Source organism: Mesocricetus auratus, unplaced genomic scaffold (genome assembly GCF_017639785.1).
Source record: "Mesocricetus auratus isolate SY011 unplaced genomic scaffold, BCM_Maur_2.0 Super-Scaffold_100013, whole genome shotgun sequence".
In the NCBI taxonomy this organism is placed as follows: domain Eukaryota; kingdom Metazoa; phylum Chordata; class Mammalia; order Rodentia; family Cricetidae; genus Mesocricetus; species Mesocricetus auratus.
Window position 1 is genome coordinate 14670420 of NW_024429196.1, and position 20981 is coordinate 14691400.

The 20981-nt window shown below is 40.6% G+C and overlaps 1 protein-coding gene across 4 annotated transcripts in view; it reads left to right on the forward strand.

Annotated features, from left to right (window-relative positions):
- The window catches only part of CUNH10orf67 (chromosome unknown C10orf67 homolog), a 132686-nt gene that overhangs the window by 77202 nt on the left and 34503 nt on the right, over positions 1 to 20981 (forward strand). For all 4 annotated transcript variants that reach the window (XM_040755413.1, XM_040755412.1, XM_040755414.1 and 1 more), the window contains 2 exons: positions 1172 to 1231; positions 2638 to 2949. In XM_040755413.1, the coding sequence (XP_040611347.1) occupies positions 1172 to 1231; positions 2638 to 2949 (372 nt within the window). The remainder of the gene's footprint in view (positions 1 to 1171; positions 1232 to 2637; positions 2950 to 20981) is intronic.

The following is a 20981-nucleotide window of genomic DNA, read 5'->3' on the forward strand; positions in this document are numbered from 1 at the left end:
GCCAGCCTGGTCTACAAGAGCAAGTTCTAGGACAGCCAGAGCTACACAGAGAAACCCTATCTCAAAAAAAAAAAAACAACGAATAAAATAAAACACAATTGACTTTTATTTCAGTGTTGTATTTTGAAATCTTGATGGATTGATTTATTAGTTACAGTCATAGTTTTATAGATTCCTTTGGATTTTGGTATGTTAATAAAATTTAAAGATACTTGTCATTTTGCTTTTTATTTCTTTTTAGTGTCTTGTTGCAATAGCTAAGACTCTCAGTAGGACATTAAATAGCAATGATGCCTTTGTTCCTAGATTTGTGGAAGAATAGGTTGTTAGTTTATCAATAAGTATACACTTTGTCCTTTTTCTTGTGGCAAGCATTTGTCAAATTTAGGAGCTTTCTTTTATTACTAGTTTCCTGAGAGTTTTTTTGATCATGAATGACTGTTGAATTTTTCCAAATGCAGTCCACTTTGAAGTGAGTGCATTGTATGTAACAGAATGAATGCTATATTTTAATGCTAAGGAACTTTGGAATTCCTGTGCAAACTGAACTGAATTTGACAATAGCTATGCTGAAGATTATGGAGAAAACATGTTTTAAACTGTTTCAATAGGGCTTAACTATAATATTGGGTTTAGCTTCACACCCACTAATAAGGTTTGATATAGGTATGGTCTCATGTATTTCCTATCAAATAATTTTGGTCATAATTATAATCATTGGCATTACTTACAAATTCATATTAAACAAATCTTAGTGTTGTTGAAGCATGCATTAATAGAATGTTTTGATAGAATTGTTTTTATGCCTGGAAATCAGTATTGACTTTTAAAGTAAAATTTTGTTCTTTATGTTGTTGAGATTTAGCTGTTAAATTATCTTGTGTGTTTTTAATTATAAATATTATAATAACATCACAATATCACTTCATAAGCAAACAGCACAAGAATCTATGTAATCTATTATACATAAAAGCAGTAAGCAGATGCTAACAATTGAAATAGTCACACTTATATGTATTTTTGTTTTTTATTTTAAGGGCCTTTTTTTCTAGGTACAAGTTTGTTTCCTAGTTAACATTTAGCATATAAACTGTTTCAGATGTTTTGTATTGGTGTCTCCTTTTTAATCTTTGCAAATGATAACAGATTATATGGCCCTTGGTTTTTACAGATCAATAAACAGAAAGAAGACATGGAGTTAAGAAGAAAGTATGCCAGTATAGCTATGAAGGTTGTATGGACTCTATCATTATCTATCTATCTCTACTGCTGTGCTATCTCTCTTCATTCAAGAATCTATGTGTGGCATTGCTTTCTCATATATGAGTTTAAAAGAAAGTTATTGCTGGGCCGAGTTCTAGGAGTCTAGTCAGAGAGAGAAAGAGAGAGAGAAGGGATTGTATGAACAAGGGAGGTCAGGATCATGACTCTTGACTACATGATGGGGAAACCCACAGAAACAGCTGACCTGAGGTCATGGGAGCTCACAGACTCTGTACTAGTAGCCCAGGAACCTTCATGGAACTGAACTAGACCCTCTACATGTGGGTGACAGTTGTGTGGCTTGGTCTGTTTGTGGGGTCCCTGGCAGTGGCACCATAATCTATCCCTGGTTCATGCGCTGGCCTTTTGGAGCCCATTCCCTATGGTGTGATGCTTTGCTCAGCCTTGATGTAGGAGGGGCTCGGTCCTACCTCAACTTGATGTGCCAGGCTTTGTTGACTCCCTGTGGAGACCTTGCCCTTTCTGAGGAGTGCATAGGGGAGGTGAAGATGGGAGAGAGGGACAGGAGGAGGGTGGGGAGTGGGAATTGTGGTTGGTATGTAAAATTAATAGAAATTTTTAAATTAAAAAGTAAATTTAAAAAAAAGAAAGTGCTTGATATCAAGAGTAGGCAATACTATTATGGAAGAGCCTGGTTCCTAACACACAACCACCTCAAACTCTAGTTTCAGAGGATGCAGCATCTTCTGAACTCTGAGGATACCAGCATTCACACACACACACACACGCGCGCGCGCGCACGCATGCGCACACACACATACACACACATGCATGCACGCACGCACATGCACACATACACACACACGCAAGCATGCATGCACACACACACGCAGGCATGCACGCGCGCGCGCACACACATGCACACACACACACACACGCAGCCAGAAAGACTCCTTTGAAAGTGAAACAAGATGGGCATGTGGGAGATGGAAAATGAGGAAAGTAGGAAGGCGAGGACGAAACTGAACAGTGGAACTGGCAAGCCATCTCTCAGAGAGGCTGCTGCAAAGCCAAGGACACAAATTACTTCTTTCTTCCCCATTTCTGCTTCCTTTCCCTTTTCCCAACTTGACACAAGGCTCAGACTGCCACCTCACCAGCTTCACAAGGACTGTGTCTTTATAGGTGCTGTCGAGGAATGTCTACCTGTTTTCATGAGTTAGAGGGACATTCAGCTCAGCTGCTGATTAAGGCAGGCAAGGGTGGGCTGTGGAATTAGGAACAAGAGCAGATGCACATCCTCAGAGAGTGAAACTGCTCCCGCTGGGACTCCTGCTCCAGGGAGGGCAAGTGTGGGGAGGGACACAAATCTTAGGGAAGAAATAAAAATAATTCTTGACTGTTTTCGAGCAGAAAACAACCAAGGGAAGAGACTCTACTTTCTACTCACGGCCTTCAAGTCGTCAGTCCAAGAGTGTGACACCAATAAGTGACACTCAACATTTTGTTAGGCCACCTTCTGCTTCCCTCAGCATGTCACCTAAGCTAAAAAAGAAGATGCCCAAGAAATACATTGGTGCTGCCTTTGTCTCTGCTGCTTCTGCAAGTGACACTGCTGCTCCTGAAGCAGCTACCGCTCCTGCTGCAGTTACTTCTCCTGTTGTTCCTGCGGCTGGTCCTCCTCTTGTTACCGATCTCCTTTCAAGATCTGAGAAGGAAAAGCACGTAAGGACCATGCTCATCGCCGCCTCTGCTGAACTTGGCATACTTCGTGCATACAGGGTTCCTGTCTTGCTAGCCTTTTTCAGCTGCAGCCTCACACCTTTGACTTGCTGTCCAGCATCATCCGGGCCCACTGTCTAACCCGACTCTCATATAGGAATAAGGGCTCTGGCAGTTAACCAGAGTGCCACTGACAGGTAGCTGCTTCTATTACCCACAGCTGGCTGCATTGTGTAGGTTAGTGAGCCTTAGCAAATTTCTATTGGATTAGCAAAATCTGAGACACTGCATTCTAAGTGCTTGTTAGGGCACGTATCTCTAACTCCTTACTGTGTGGTATTATAATACTGATGTCTCCCTGAAGACAGGGAAGGATCTGGTCATTTTGGTCACATAAGAGTCTACACTTCACAGTTAGATTAAATAACACTTTTGGGAACAGATGTGTGTGAGCTATAAGCTGTTGCTCTTCTTAGCTATGTTAACAATCAGTTCTCTGAACTTCAGTTGATTTGGTGGCTTATGGCAGTTATGGTGGCACTATTCCCTAGGCTTGGGCTGTAGGTTTCATACAAAGGAGAAAGCTAGCCAAGTACAGGCGTTGCTCTCCCTCTGCTTCCTGACTGTGGATGCATTATGACCAAATGAAGCAACCTCTTGCACTTTGACTTCGCCATGATGGGCTGTGTCCTGGAACTAAGAGTCAAAAAGAAGCCCTTTCTCCCCTAAGTTTCTTTTGTAAGGGTATATAGCAACAGTAGCAAGTAGCAAAGGGGTGTGGTTTATTATTGGGTAATGTATTCCCCAAACCTGGCCTTTGTAATGATCCTGGGGAAATTTTTCTTTGTGCTTAGCTGTGAGGATATTGATGGTTGTTGGTGCACATGGTCTGTGAAACTAAACAAGATTCTTTTCTGGACTGACTTTCAAAGACCTTAGATCCAACTGGTGACTCACTAGGACAATGGATAGCCCTTGGCACAATGTCCATTGGGATGTTTACATCTGCTGTGTTCCTGAATCTTGTTCTGCCAGGCCCTGTGTCCTTCCTCCCCTCCAGGTGGCAGAATCTGCCTATTCCTAGGATTGGAAACAGAGCACAATTATACAGTTTTGTGCACCTTGCTTCCAAAAAGAGACAGGAAAGACCACAGGCATCTTAAGCCATTTAATCAGAGAAGTAGATCACTCCTTTCTCCAGTGAAGGAGTGAGAAAGGGAGACTCGGTATCGCTCTAGCAGGGAGTCAGTCTACTTGGAAAGAAGCATCAAGAACTGAGAAAAAGCATTCTCAGCTGGTATATGGTGCTTGCCTGTATGATCCCAGCACTCAGGAGACAGAGGCAGGAGGCCAGCCTGAACTACAGTAGTGAGTCTAGGGCCAACAAGGGCTGCACTGCAAGCCTTGTCTCAAAGACAAAAGAAAACCAAGAGATGAAAAGGAGGGGGGAAAAGAAAAAGGAAGGAAGGAAGGGAAAGAAGGAGGAAAGGAAGGAAGCAAGGAAGGAAGGGAAGGGAAAGGAAGAGAAGGGAAAGGAAGAGAAGGGAAGAGAAATGTTTCCTCTATAAAAATTAGGAAGTAGAGTCAGGTAGGAGGCTTCATAAACCTCCAAGGAAGAGATTTCACAGGTGACTGACCAGTAGCTTGATTCTCAAAGTGACTGTTTTATAATGCAGATATCTCGAGGTATGTTTTTTAGTTCCCATCAAACAAAAACTGATGGAAGGTCTAGGAAGATGGCTCACTGGTTAAGAGTGCTTGCTGTACAAGCATGAGGACCTAAGATAGCATGCCCACCACTCATGTAAAAAGCTAAATGTGGCTGCTTATCCTGGTACGCCTCGCCATTCCCAGGTGAGATAGGCCAGCCAGCCAGCCTAGCCAAACAAGGTATCTTGCCCAGTAGGGAACCCTATTTCAAGGGAATAAGGCAGAGCAGAGTAAGATATCTGAGGCCCTCCTCTGGGCTTTGACTGATTGGGAAGGTGCTCACATGTCTGTCAGTCATCTGCCTGTCTGTCTGTCTTTGTGTCTCTCAGTCTCTGCCTCTCTCTGTCTCTGTCTCTGTCTCTGTCTCTGTCTCTCTCTCTCTCTCTCTCTCTCACACACACACACACACACACAAACAATTCTGGTCTGAGTGGTTAGTGCCACCCGTGACAGGAGCAGGGAGCCCAACCATCCACCCTGAGTGGCCACGATAGAAGAGCAAGGGCTCCTTGCCAGAGGATCATGGGGGCAATACTATGCCACATAGTTTTTCCAAAACAAAAAGATGTTAAGGAATGTCTGGAGATGTAGTTCAGTGGTAGAGTACTTGCCTAGCATGTCTGAATCCATAGATTCCATCCCCAGCACTGCCAAAAGAAGATTTTCACTGAAGGCTCCCATTGTGGAGACAGACTTTTAGGAGTACAGGTCTGTCACCCTGCTTAGTGTTGCAGGGGAAAGAGGAGACACTGCTCTATTGAACAGAGGAGGGAGGAGGTGTTAGGGTTTTGAGGGGTAGGCTCAGGCCGCCATAATGTCTCTCTATATCTGTTGGATACATGGCAAGGAGGGATGACCTTGTGAGATCACTGACATGAAAATTTCACTTTGCAAATGTCCATCCATGAAAAGTAGATTTTGAACCATCTTTGGGTAGATTCTGGAGGCTTTTTCATAGAATGAACTTAAACAGGTTGTTTCTTAAAGTATTTATGGCCATTTAACTGAATTTAAGGGGCCCTAGTTCAAGCCTTAGGCTTCCTTAGTGAACTGGTGCAGGACAACTTGTTCCAGAAGCTGTCAGTGGATAGTGAAGGTGGTACCTTTCAGGAGTGTCTGGGGTCTGAGGTCCTAGATACTGGCTATATGAGAGCAGAGCAGTGTCAACAGCCAGGCCCAGCAGCTGAGCTCCCATCCTGAGGTCCCAGCAGCAGGGGGCAACTGCACTAGCGGCCTCCCTTCCCCCTTCATGACTCCAAGAATGGAGCTGAATCCTAGATATCTGGTTCAGAAGCTCCTGTGTCCTCAATATAGATTCAGGCTGAGCTTTCACATTGAGAGGTACAGGACACCTACCCCACCACACACACACACACACACACACACACACACACACACACACACACACACACACAGAGGAAAGTAGACTTAGGGTCTCTGAGAAGTGTGGTTTCATTTGGCTTTCCTCCTGGTATCACACTTTCTCCTGGAGGTTTCCAGAGCCTCATGGAACATTCTATCAAATGGTGAGACTCTCAAGTTAATGTTTAATAAAAAAAAAAGCACAAACTGACAGGGGGGTGCATGGGGACCTAAGCTGTTCCTCTCACTGTCACAGTAATTTATTCAATTTTTAAATACATGTTCTGGTTCACAGTTGCTGCTGTCACCTATGTTAGTAGTCCTAATTCCATGCCCCCTCCCCCACCACCCTCACCCCTGGCTGCAAATTAACTCCATCAGTGCCACTCTGCTTAAGATTAACTTTAAATGCTTAACTCAGAGAGAGGGTCGATAGACGTCTTTAAATGACCTTTAAAGGACTTTATAATATCCACTACGTGCAAACGACCACATAGAAAGCTCACCGCCGGAACTTTTACATCAGTCATTTCACTTCCTAATTAATCATACTTATTTTTGAAATCTGTGTCATTTGGTGGGAACAGTGCACATGCTGCCTTGGGGAGGCACACGGTGATAAAGGCACTGTTTAGCCAGTCTGAAAAACCATGACACATGAATTGCCTTCAGATATCAGTTTATAAACTATTTCACAATGTAAAATTTGTATTTGTACAGGGTACTTATGTAAACTTCATTTTTTGATAGCTGTGAAACAGTTCAAATACTCAGGTTTTATGTATCAAGGTTAGATTCCCAGGTTTCCCTTCCACCTCACCCCACTCCAAGTAATTAGTTAATTAAGGTCACACCCAGTAAATGCTTCTCTGGAAGACTTCTGAGCCTCCTTTGGGGTAGCCTGGTCTATACTGCCAGGCCATATGGCATGTGCAGTGGTCATCTCTGGGCCCTTCTGTGTGGGAAATGGAACAAGGGACAAGGTCAATCTTGTTCTTGTTCTTTTCACAACATAAAGCAATTCCAATAGGGGAAAAAAAGCCTCCAAAAAACACCAAGGAACAGAAACTATAAAATACTTAACATTTCACTGTGACTAGTAGAGCATTTTTGCAATAGTTTGCAGTTGTGACTATAATCATCATGCAAGCTAGTACTTTTTAAAATGTGACTGTATGATACCAAATTATTATTATTTGCGAATTATTATCTTCACCACTCAGCTCTTTTGTTTGGCAAAATGACACATAAAGTTTAAAGTTAGAGTGATGTTATCTGTTCACTGTTTCAGCATTTCATTCATTTCCCTCTTGGCTGAGTCTGATAAATCAGAGCACAGAGAGAAGCCAGCGCTTTTCTGGTTGTTGAGCTGGGAACGCAGGAGAGACTGAATCAGACAGAAAGAGATCCTGGATGTGATCTGTGTGGTCTTTGGAGACTGTTCCTTTTTATCTTGCTTTTCAACAGAGAGATTACCTGCCTTTGGGTGTTTTCTGTTCAACCCTCATGCCATCTCTTCATATTTACTTTTATCTCTATACAGTTTCTTGGATTTATGGTTTGATATTTGTTGTAGATGCAGCCCACCATGAACAAAACTATAATGCAGCACAGAAATACAGGTCTGTTCAACAATCTGAACTGGGATGCTCTGTGCTTGAATACTGAACTTTTCAATGCACTTCTAACACTTTTCCATTGCCTGACCCATGCCTACCCTCTGGTACATTACTGGTGTCCAAAAGTAGTTGTTTATTAGGAAGATATAAATAATGTTCACATGAAAGTGAGTTAGTAGAGGTTTAGATAGAAAAACAATTCATTTCTTCCAAAGCATTTTGGTTTCCTTTCTTATTGCTGTGATAAAATGCCCCAACAAAAGCAGCTTGGGGTAAGGAGGGTTTGTTCTGGCTCCCAGTTCCTGGGGATTGTCCATCCTGGCAGTGGGGGCTGGACACCGGGAGCTTGAGGCAGCCCATCACTGTATGTGCCCTGCAAGAGAGTAGAGAACAGTGAACACGGGTGTGCAGCTAGCCCTCTCTTTCTTACATAGTCCAAGATGCAAGTATAGCTAGTGATGCCACTGGCTTTCAAGGTAGTCCTTCCTACCTCAGTTACCCTCACAGACTTGCCCGGAGGCTGACCCTCACAGGTGTCTCTGGAAGCTTGTTGTCTCATCGAGTTGATAATTGAGATTAGCCATCGCAGTGCATTAGGAGATGATTTTGACAGTGATACATTTAAGTGTTTGAAGGAATTAGGAGAAAAAAGAGCTTTTTTCTTCTCCTTTTCTGAGACAGGATTTCTCTCCACAGCCCTGGCTATTCTGGAATTAGCTCTGTAGATCTGGTTAGCCTTGAACTCACAGAGATCTTCCTTCCTCTCCCTCCCCACTACTGGGATTAACAGTGTGCACCACCATTACACAGCAAAAAAGAGAATTTTGACAAGAAAAAAAGAAAATTGGCCTATGTGTATATTATAAGGAATACAGTAAATTTTATGGCAGTTAATAAGTATAATAATGTTTCTTCTGTTACAAACCTTACTGACTCCAAATTTTTTAAATAGATTTATTTTACATCCCAGCTGCAGTTACCCCTCCCTCCTCTCTTCCCAGTTATCCCCTCCCCATTTTTCCAACCCCCACAATCCACTCACTCCTCCTCCATGGCAGGTATCCCATGGCTATCAACAAAACATGTCATATCAAGTTGCAGTAGACTAAGCACCTCCCTGTGTATTAAGGCTGGCCAAGGAGACCCAGTATGAGGAGTAGGGTCATGAAAACCAAGAAAAGAGTCAGAGACAGGGACTGGAGAGATAGCTCAGAGGTTAAGAGCACTGGCTGCTCTTCCAGAGATCCTGAGTTCAATTCCCAGTAGCCCAGTACCCTCATGGTGGCTCACAGCCATCTGTAATGAGATCTGGCGGCCTCTTCTGGCCTGCAAGCATACATGCAGACAAAATACTGTATACACAATAAATAAATCTTTGAAAAAAAAAGAGTCAGAGACAGCCTCCGTTCCTACTGTTAGGAGGCTCACGAGAGAATCAAGCTACACAACTGTAACATATATGCAGAATGCCTAGATCAGTCCCATGCAGGCTCCCTAGTTGTCCCTCTGTGAGCCCTGATGAGGCCAGGTTAATTGATTCTGTGGGTTTTCTTATGATGTCCTTGACCCCTCTGGTTCATACAATCCTTTCTCTCCCTCTTCTTCAGGATCCCCTGAACTCCGCATGATGTTTGACTATGGGTCTGCATCTGTTTCCATCAGTTGCTGGATGAAGCTTCTGGTGACAGTTAGGCTAGGCACCAATCTGACACAGGAAGGGGTAGTTTAGACTGCATATCCACTATTGCTAAGAGTCTTAGCTGGGATCACCCTTGTAGATTCCTGGGAGATTCCCTTACAAAAGGTTTTCAACTGACCACAAAATGCCCCCCTTTTTCAGTAGTCTCTTTCCGTACTCTCCTTCTCTGCCCCCAATTTGACTCCTCATGTTTCCATCCCCACCTGCCCTCGGTCTACTTCACAAAATCTCTTCTTTTTCCTTCTCCCAGAGAGATCTGGACATCCCCTCCCACCCATGAACCCTCCTTGTTACCTAATCTCTCTGGGTATGTGGATTGTAGCATAGTTATCCTTTATCTCACAACTGATATCCACTTATGAGTGCGTACACATACCATGTTTATCTTGGTCTGGGTTACCTCAGGATGATTTTTTTCTAGTTCCATCCATTTCAGATTTCCTGGTGTCCTTATTTTTTAAAAGCTGAATAATACTCTATTGTGTAAATGTACCACAATTTCTTTATCCATTCCTCAGGTGAGGGACATCTAGATTGTTTCCAGGTTCTGGCTATTAGGAATAAATCTGCTATAAACATAGTTGAGCAAGTGTCCTTGTGGTAATATTGAACATTCCTTGGGTATACCCCAAGAGTGGTATTGCTGGATCTTGAGGCATATTGATTCCCACTTTTCTGAGAAACCTGGCCAAACTGACTTCCGAAGTGGCTGTAAAGTTTTTGTTCTCACCAGCAAAGGAGTGTTCCCCTTGCTCCACATCCTCTCCAGTATGAGCTATCACTTGTGGTTTTGTCTTACTCATTCTGACTGATATAAGATGGAATCTCAGAGTTGTTTTGATTTGTATTTCCATGATGGCTAAGGATGTCCTTAAGTGTTTTTCAACTATTTGAGATTTTTCTGTTGAGAATTCTCTGTTTAGATCTGTATCCCATTTTTAAACTGGATTATTTGGTTTGTTGATATATAGTTTATTGAGTTCTTTATATGTCTTGGAAATCAGTCCACTGTTGATGTGGGGGTGGTGAAGATCTTTTCCCATTCTGTAGGCTGCTGTTTTGTTCTATTGATGATGTCTTTTGCCTTACAGAAACTTTTCATTTTCATAAGGTCCCATTAATTTTCAATGTCTGTGCTTTTGGTGTTCTGTTCAGGAAGTTATTTCCTGTGCCAATGTGTTCACAATTATTTCCCACTCTCTCTTCTATCAGGAACAGTGTGTGTGGTTTATATTGAGGTCTTTGATCCACTTGGAATTGAGTTTTGTACAGGGTGATAGATATGGATCTAGTTGCCTTCTTCTATATGCCAACATCTAGTTAGACCAGCACCATTTGTTGAAGATGCTTTCTTTTTATTCCATTGTATGATTTTGGCTTCTTTGTCCAAAATCCGGTGTGCATAGGTGTGTGGATTAACATTTGGATCTTCAATTTGATCCATTGACCCACCTATCTGTTTTTTATGACAATACCATGTAGTTTTTATTACTATATATTTGTAATAGAGTTTGAAATCAGGGATGGTAATACCTCATGAGGTTCTCTTATTTTACCGGGTTGTTTTAGTTATCCTGGGTTTTTTTGTTTTTCCATATGAAGCTGAGTATTGTTCTTTCAAGGTCTTTAAAGAATTGTGTTGGGATTTTTATGTGTATTGCATTCAATCTGTAGATTGCTTTTGGTAAGAAGGCTACTTTTACTATGTTAATTTTACCAATGCATGAGCAAGGGAGATATTTCCATCTTCTGATATCTTTTTCAATTTCTTTCTCTAGAGATTTGAAGTTCTTGTCATACAGCTCTTTCACTTGCTTGGTTAGAGTTACACAAATTACCTCATAATATTTGAGGCTAAGTTAAAGGGTGTTGATTCTCTGATTTCTTTCTCAGCCCATTTATTGTTTGTATTTAAAAAGGCTACTGACTTTTTTGAGTTAATCTTATATCCAGCCACTTGACTAAAAGTGTTTATCATCTGTAGGAGTTCCCTGGTAGAACTTTTTGTAGTTGGAATTTTCTTTGGATTGCCAACTAGTTCCCAAATAAAAACAGAGACGTATTACTAATTGTGAATGCTTGGCCTTAGCTTAGACTTGTCCCACTAGCTCTTTTATCTTAATTTAACCTGTTTCTAACCATCCTCATTTTGACTCAGGGCTTTTTAACCTTTCTTTCATTCTGTATGCCCTACTTTTCTACTTCTTTGTGTCTGGCTAGCTGGCTCTTGGCCTCTCTCCCTCTCTCTCTCTCTCTCTATCTCTCTCTCTCTCTCTCTCTCTCTCTGTCTGTCTGTCTTTCTCTCTCTTCCCTTCTGGAGCCTACATTCCTCCTCCTACTTACTCTCCCTGTCTAGAAGTCCCACATATACCTCATTCCTCACTATTGGCCATTCAGCTTTTTATGGAACCAATCAGGTGCCTTAGGCAAGCAAGGTAAAGGAGCAACACATGTTTGCATAAGTAAACAAATGCAACACATCTTTGCATAGTTAGACAAATATTCCACAACAACTTCAGGGTGGATTGTGTATACTATCATGTCATCTGCAAATAATTATACTTTGACTTCTTCCTTTTTAATTTGTATCCCCTTGATTCCATTAGTTGTCTTATTTTTCTAGCTAGAACTTCAAGTACTGTATTGAATAGGTATGGAGAGAATGTACAACCTTGTCTTATTCCTGATTTTGGTGGGATTTCTTTAAGTTTCTCTCCGTTTAATTTGATGTGGGCTTGCTATATACTGCTTTTATTATGTTTAGGTGTGTCCCCTGTATCCCTGATCTCTCCAAGACTTTTATTATGAAGGGATGCTTAATTTTGTCAAAGGCTTTTTCTGGCATCTAATGAGATGATTATATGGTGGTTACATTGACAGATATTTTTTCACGTTAAAGCTTGCCTGCATCACTATAATAAATCCTACTTCGTCACAGTGGATGATCTTTCTTATTTGTTCTTGGAGTCCATTTGCCAGTATTTTAGTGAGTATTTTTTTTCATCAGTGTTCATGAGTGAAATTGGTCTGTAATACTAAATGTTGAATCTTTGTGTGGTTTTGGTATCAGGGTGACTGTGGCCTCATAGAAAGAATTTGGCAATGTTCTTTCTGTTCCTATTTTATGAACAATTTGAAGAATATTGCTACTAGCTCTTCTTTGAAAGTCTGGTAGAATTCTGTGTTAAAACCATCTGGCCCTAGCCATTTTTGGTTGGGAGACTGAAAAAGAATATAACTTCTTCTCAGCACCCCATGACTGCTTTTAATGACCGCTTCTGTTTCTTACAGGTTATTAGTCTATTTAAATTGTTTATCTGATCTTTTTTTATTTTAAATAGTTTGTTTTACATGTCAATCCAAGTTCCCTCTCCCTCCCCTCCTCCCACATACCTCCCACAATCTCCCCCCTCCTACCCTATTGCCAATTCCTTCTGCATAGGGGATATCTAGAGTCTATCATTTCATTCAGGGTTCAGGCACTTCCCTAAGAGTCCAGGCAGAGAGAGCAACCCTCTTTGTGTTATGGACGCATGATGTCTGTTAGTATTCAAGGGATAAACACTGATCCCACTGCTCAGGACCCCATAGGTAGCCCAGGCCTCCTCACTGACTCTCACATTCAGGGGGTCTGGATCGGTTCCATGCTGGCCTCCCAGCTGTCGGTCTGGGGTCCAAGAGCTCTCCCCTGTTCAGATCAGCTGTCTCTGCTGGTTTTACCAGCCCATTCTTTGCCAATTTGCTCTCTTCGCTCCTCTCTCTCTGTCGCTGGGTTCCTTGGGTTCTGTTCAGTATTTAACTGTGGATGTTTGCCTCTGCTTCCATCAGTCACTGGATGAAGGCTCCAGGATGGTTATAGACATCGAATTCCCTATCAGGAATGGGCATTCGAGGTGGTCTCTACATTATTGCTTAGCTTGCCAATTGGTGTCATCCGTTTAGATCACTAGAGGTTACAATGGTGCCAGATCTGTCTTCTAACCTATGATTCCCCCTTCTCCCTATCCTACCCCTCCAGTCAACCTTCCTGTTCCTCCAAGTCCTACTCTCTCTTCCACTTCTCCCCCTCTCTATTTCCCAGGTCCCCCTCGCCCCCACCCCTCGACGTGTTCCTCATCTGTTTAGAGGATCTTGCCTCATTTCTCTTCTATTGGGTACCATGTATATCCTTTAGGTTCTTTCCTGTTTCCCAGACTCACTGTCAGTGGAAATGCAGACTGGCACTCTCCTGATCCATGTCTAAAATCCATATATGAGTGAGTACATACCATGTTTGTCTTTTTGTGACTGGGTTACCTCACTCAGGATGGTTTCTTCCAGTGCTATCCATTTACCTGCGAATTTCAAGATTCCATTGTTTTTTTTTCTGCTGAGTAATACTCCATTGTGTAAATGTACCACATTTTCTCTATCCACTGTTCAGTTGAGGGGCATCTAGGTTGCTTCCAGGTTCTGGCTATTACAAATAATGCTGCAATGAACATAGTGGAGAAGATGCCCTTGTTGTATGAATTTGCCTCCTTTGGATATATGCCTAAGAGTGGAATTGCTGGGTCTTGTGGTAGATTGATTCCCATTTTCCTGAGGAATCTCCATACTGCTTTCCAAAGTGGCTGTACGAGTTGGCACTCCCACCAGCAGTGGAGGAAGGTTCCCCTCTCTCCACATCCTCTCCAGCATAAATGGTCTTCGGTGTTTTTTATTTTAGCCATTCTGACAGGAGTAAGATGGTATCTCAGAGTTGTTTTGATTTGCATTTCCCTGATGGCTAAGGATGTTGAGCACTTTCTTAAGTGTCTCTTGGCCATATTAGCCTCCTCTATTGAGAATTCTGTTTAGTTCTGTACCCCACCTTTTGATTGGATCCTTTGGTGTTTTGGAGACTTGCTTCTTGAGTTTTTGTAAATGTTGGAGATTAGCCCTCTGTCAGATGTAGGGTCAGTGAATATCTTTTCCCATTCTGTGGACTGCCTTTCTGTCTTGTTGACTGTGTCCTTTGCCTTACAGAAGCTTTTTAGTTTCATGAGGTCCCATTTGTTAATTGTCGATCTCAGTGTCTGTGCCACTGGTGTTATGTTCAGGAAGTGGTCTCCTGTACCAACTCGTTGAAGAGTATCTCCCACTTTCTCTTCTACAAGTTTCAGTGTGGCTGGATTTATGTTGAGATCTTTGATCCATTTGGACTTAAGTTTTGTACAAGGCGATAAACATGGATCTATCTGCAGTCTTCTGCATATCAGTACCCAGTTATGCCAGCACCATTTGTTGAAGATGCTTTCTTTTTTCCATTGTATAGTTTTAGCTTCTTTGTTAAAAATCAAGTACTCATAGGTGTGTAGGTTAAAGTCAGGGTTTTCAGTTCAGTTCCATTGGTCTACCTGCCTATTTTTGTGCCAATACCAAGCTGTTTTCAGGACTATAGGCTATAATAGAACTTGAAATCAGTTATGGTGATGCCTCCTGAAGTTCCTTTATTGTATAGGGTTGTTTTGGCTATCCTGGGCCTTTTGTTTTTTCCATATAAAGTTGATTAATGTTCTTTCCAGGTCTGTGAAGAATTGTGCTGGAATTTTGATAGGGATTGCATTGAATCTGTAGACTGCTTTTGGCAAGATTGACATTTTATTATGTTGATCCTACCAATCCAAGAGCATGGGAGATCTTTCCATTCTCTGGTATCTTCTTTGATTTCTTTCTTTAAAGACTCAAAGTTCTTGATATACAGGTCTTTCACTTCCTTAGTTAACATTATCCCCAGATATTTGATGCTGTTTATGGCTATTGTAAAGGGTGAGGTTTCTCTGATTTCTTTCTCAGTCACTTCATCGTCTGTATATAATAGGGCCACTGATTTTTTTGAGTTTACCTTGTATCCTGCCACTTTGCTGAAGGTGTTTATCAGCTCTAGGAGTCCCCTTGCAGAGTTTTTCGGGTCACTTATGTAAACTATCATATCATCTGCAAATAGTGAAAGTTTGACTTCTTCTTTCCCTATTTGTATCCATTTTATCTCCTTTTGTTGTCTTATTATTGTAGCTAGGACTTCAAGTACAATATTGAAGAGATATGGAGAGAGTGGACAGCCTTGTCTTGTTCCTGATTTTAGAGGAATTGCTTTGAGTTTCTCTCCATTTAGTTTGATGTTAGCTGTTGGCTTACTGTATATTGCTTTTATTATATTCAGGTATGTTCCTGTTATCCCTGATCGCTCTAGGACCTTCATCATGAAGGGGTGCTGGATTTTGTCAAAGGCTTTTTCAGCATCTAGTGAGATGATCATCTGATTTTTCTGTCACAGTTTGTTTATATGGTGGATTACATTGATAGATTTTCTAATGTTGAACCATCCCTGCATTCCTGGGATGAAGCCTACTTGATCATGGTGGATGATTTTTCTGATGTGTTCTTGAATCCGGTTTGCTAGTATTTTATTGAGTATTTTTGCATTGATGTTCATGAGAGAAATTGGTCTATACTTTTCTTTCTTAGTTGTGTCTTTGTGTTTCTTGGGTATCAAGGTAATGGTAGCCTCGTAAAAAGAGTTTGGCAGTGAGTCTCCTGCTTCTGTTGTGTGGAATACTTTGAGGAGTACTGGAGTTAACTCTTCTTTGAATTTCTGGTAGATTTCTGCACTGAAGCCATCTGGGCCTGGGCTTTTTTTGTTTGGGAGACTTTTGATGACTGCTTCTATTTCATTAAGGGTTATAGGTCTGTTTAGATTGTTTATCTGCTCTTGACTTAGTTTTGGCAAGTGATATCTATCCAGGAAATTGTCCATTTCCTTTAAATTTTCAAATTTTTGGGGGTACAGATTTTCAAAGTATGCCTTGATGATTCTCTGGATTTCCTCAGAGTCCGTTGTTATGTCCCCTTTTTCATTTCTGGTTTTGTTAATTAGCATGCTCTCTCTCTGTATTTTGGTTAGTTTGGACAGAGGTTTGTCTATTTTGTTGATTTTCTCAAAGAACCAACTCTTTGTTTCATTGATTCTTCTCAATTGTTCTCCTGGTTTCTACTTGATTGATTTCAGCTCTCAATTTGATTATTTCCTGGCATCTGCTCCTCCTGGGTGAGTTTGCTTCTTTTTGTTCTAGAACGTTCAGCTGTGCTATTAATTCTCTAGTATGACTGTTCTCCAGTTTCTTCATGTGGGCACTTAGTGCTATGAACTCTCCTCTTAGCACTGCTTTCAAAGTGTCCCATAGGTTTGCATGTGTTGTGTCTTCATTCTCATTGAATTCCAGAAGACTTTAATTTCTTTTTTTATTTCTTTCTTTACCCAGGGATGGTGCAATTGAGCATTGTTCAATTTCCATGAGTCTGTGGGGTTTCTGCGAATTGTGTTATTGTTGAATTCTAATTTTAATGCATGGTAGTCTTAGAGGATACAGGGGGTTATTCCAATTTTTTTGTATCTGTGGAGATTTACTATGTTTCCTATTATGTGGTCAATTTTAGAGAAAGTTCCACGTGGCGCCGAGAAGAAGGTATATCCCTTTGTGTTTGGGTGGAATGTTCTATAGATGTCTGTTAAACCCACTTGGGTCATAACTTCTATTAGTTCCTTTGTTTCTTTGTTAAGTTTCTGTCTGGAGGTCCTGTCTATCAGTGAGAGCGGAATGTTGAAGTCTCCCACTATTAGTGTGTGTGATTTTATGTGCAATTTGAGCTTTAGTAATGTTTCTTTCACAAATGTAGGTGCCTTTGTATTTGGGGCATAGATGTTTAAAATTGAGACTTCATCTTGATGGACTTTTCCTTTGATGAATATGAAATGTCCTTCTTCATCTCTTTTGATTGATTTTAATTTGAAGTCTAATTTGTTAGATATTAGGATTGCTACACCCACTTGTTTCTTGGATCCGTTTGATTGGAAAATCTTTTCCCAACCCTTTACCCTGAGATACCGTCTGTCTTTGATGTTGAAATGTGTTTCTTGTATGCAGCAGAAGGATGGGTTCTGTCTTCGTATCTATTCTGCTAGTCTGTGTCTTTTTATAGGCAAGCTGAGGCCGTTGACATTGAGGGATATCAATGACCATTGATTGATGATTCTTGTTTGTGCTTGATTTATTGGTAGTGAAGTTATTTTGTGTAGTTTCTCCTACCTTTTTCTTTTGGTGTTATGTAAAGTGGGATTATATATTGCCTGTGTCTTTGTGAGTGTAGTTATCTTCCTTGGATCTAAGTTTTCCTTCTAGTACTTTCTGTAGAGCTGGATTCATGGATACGTATTGTTTAAATCTGGCTTTGTCATGGAATATTTTGTTTTCTCCATCTATGGTACTTGAAAGCTTTGCTGGATATAGTAATCTGGGTTGGCATCCTTGTTCCCTTAGAATTGTAGGACATCTGTCCAGGATCTTCTGGCTTTCATCGTTTCCATTGAGAAGTCATGTGTAATTCGGATAGGTCTGCCTTTATATGTTACTTGGCCTTTTTCTTTAGCTGCTATTAATATTTTCTCTTTATTCTGTAGGTTTGATGTTTTGATTATTATATGGCTAGGTGACTTCTTTTTCTGGTCCAGCCTATTTGGTGTTCTGTAAGATTCTTGTATTTTCATAGGCATATCCTTCTTTAGGTGAGGGAAGTTTTCTTCTATGATTTTGTTGAATATGTTTTCTGTACCTTTGAGCTGTATTTCTTCGCCTTCTTCTATACCCATTATTCTCAGGTTTGGCTACTTCAGGGTGTCCCATATTTCCTGGATATTTTGTGTTAGGGATTTATTGGTTTTGATGTTTTCTTTGGTTGATGACTGTATATCCTCTAATGAGTCTTCAACACCTGAGATTCTCTCTTCTATCTCTTGTGTTCTATTGGTGATTCTTGCATCTGTAGTTCCTGATCGTTTACCCAGCTTTTCCATTTCCAGCATCCCCTCGTTCTGTGTTTTCTTTATTGTTTCAATTTCAGCTTTCAATCCTTCAACTGTTTGAGTTGTTTCCTTCATTTGTTTGGTTATTTTTTTCTTGGTACTCTTTAGATTCTTTGAGAGATTGGTTTATTTCTTGAATTTTTCCCCCATTTCATGGATTTTTTATTTGTTTTTTCCTCTATTTCTTTAAGGGATTTCCTCGTTTCTTCTTTGAGGGTCTCTATCATCTTCATAAAATGATTTTTAAGGTCTGTCTCCTATGCTTCATCTGTGTAGTGCTTTTCAGGTCTTGCTGGCGTTTGTTCCCTAGATTCTGGTGGAGTCATGTTGTTATTTTGACTGCTGAGTGAGCTCTTATTCTGTCTTCTTCCCATTTTTTTCTTCCAGTGGGTGCTTGTGGGGTCTTTCTGTCTTCACTGGTCTCCTTCCTTCCTGAAGCTGACTGGGATCACCGGAGTTTGGGGCCTGGAAAGGCTGATGTCTTTCCTGTGTGGGTGGGTCTTCTGGATGCCAGGTGTGGCCCCTGAAGATCGAGGGGGTGGTCCCCCCGGAGACCCAAGCTCACCTAGCTGGGATCACTGGAGTTTGGGGCCTGTGTTTATCTGATCTTGATTTAACTTTGGTAAGTAGTATCTATCAAAAAATTTATTCATTTCTATTAGATTTTACAATTTTGTGTAGTACAGGTTTTTGAAGTATGGCCTAATGATTCTCTGAATTTCCTCAGAGTCTGTTGTTATGTCCCCTTTTCCTTTTAAATTTTGTTAATGTGGATTTTCTCTCTCTGCCTTTTAGTTAGTTTGGATAAAGGTTTATCTATCTTGTTGATTTTCTTGAAGAACCAATTCTTTGTTGATTCTTCGTATGTTCCTTTTGTTTCCCTTTATTGATTTCAGCCCTCATGTTGATTATTTCCTGTCATCTTCTTAGGTGTGTCTGCTTCTTTTTGTTCTAGAGCTTTCAGGTATGCTGTTAAGACATTAGTATGAGATCTCTTTAAATTCTTCATAAAGGCCCTTCTTGCTATGAGCTTTCCTCTTAGCACTGCTTTCATGGTGTCCCATAAATTTGGGTATGTTATGCATTTATTTTCATTGAATTCTATTAATTATTTCTTCCTTGACCCAGTGGTAACTCAGTAGAGAGCTGTTCAATTTCCATGAGCTTGTAGACTTTCTGCTTTAATTCATGTGGTGTAATAGGACACAGGGATTATCTTGCTTGGTTGCTGCATATAGTATCCGTTTTGGAGAAGGTTCCATGGGGTGCTGAGAAGAAGGTACATTCTTTTGTGTTTGGGTAAAATATTTTGTAGATATCTGTTAGGTACATTTGAGTCATAACATCTGTTAGTTTCATTATTTCTCTGTTTAGATGGCATGTCCTTTGGTGAGAGTGTGGTGTTGAAGTCTCCCACTATTAATGCATGATTCAAGCTTTAGTAATGTTTCTATTACTAAAGATAGATGTTCAGAATTGAGACATCATCTTGATGGATGTTTCCTTCGATGAATATGAAATGCCCTTTTACATCTCTTTTGATTAATTTTGGTGAGATGTCTGTTTTTTTTAGATATTGGAATAGCTATACGCCAGTTTGCTTCTTAGATCCATTTGATTGGAAAATCTTTTTCCACTCTGAGGTAATGTATATCTTTGGTGTTGAGGTGTGTTTCTTGCATGTAGCAGAATGATAGATCCTGTTTTTGTATCCTGTTAACTTGTGCCTTTTTATTAGCAAATTGAGTCCATTGATATCGAGGGATATTAATGACCAGTGACTGTTACTTCCTGTTATTTTGGTGGTGGTGATGGTGATAGTGTTTGTGTGTGTATGTTTCTCTTCCTTGGGTTTTGCTGGTGTGAGATTATCTAGTTCCTATTTTTTTGTGCTTGTAGTTAACTTCCTGGGGTTGGAGGTTTCTTTCTAGTACCTTCTGCAGAGCTGGATTTGTGGCTTTGTCAAGAAATATCTTGTTTTATCCATCTATGGTGATTGACTATTTTTCTGAGTATAGTAGTCAAGACTGGCATCTGTGGTTTCTTTGAGTCTGCAAGACATCAGTCCAGGCTCTTCTGGATTTTACGGTCTCTGTTGAGAAGTTGAGTATGATTCTAATAGGTTAGCCTTCATATGTTACTTGGCCTTTTCCCCTTGTCACTTTTTAATATCCTTTCTTTGTCCTGTGTGCTAAGTGTTTTACTTATTATGTGGTAAAGGGTTTTTCTTTTCTGATCCAATCTATTTAATGTTCTGTATGCTTCTTGTACCTTTACAGGCAAGTCCTTCTTTAGGTTGAGAAAATTTTCTTCTGTGATTTTGTTAAATGTGTTCTCTGGGTTATTCAACTGGGTTTCTTCTCCTTCTTATTCCTATGATTCTTATGTTTGGTTTTTTCATAGGGTCCAAGATTTTCTACATATTTTGTGTTAGGAATTTTTTAGAGTAAATATTTTCTCTGGTAAATGGATCTATTTCTTCTATCATATCTTAAACACTTAAAATTCTGTCTTCCATTGCTTATCTTCTGCTGGTGATGCTTGCATCTGTAGCTCTTGGTTGCTTACCCAGATTGTCCATTTCCAGGATTCCCTCTATTTGTGCTTTCTTTATTGTTTCTATTACCATTCTCAGGTCTTGACCCCTTTCCTTCATCTGTCTGTTTTTTTCTTGGCTTTCTTTTAGGGATTTATTGATATCTTCAATTTTTGTTTGTCTTTTCCTCGAATTCTTTAATATTTTTTCATATCTTCTTTAAGGACA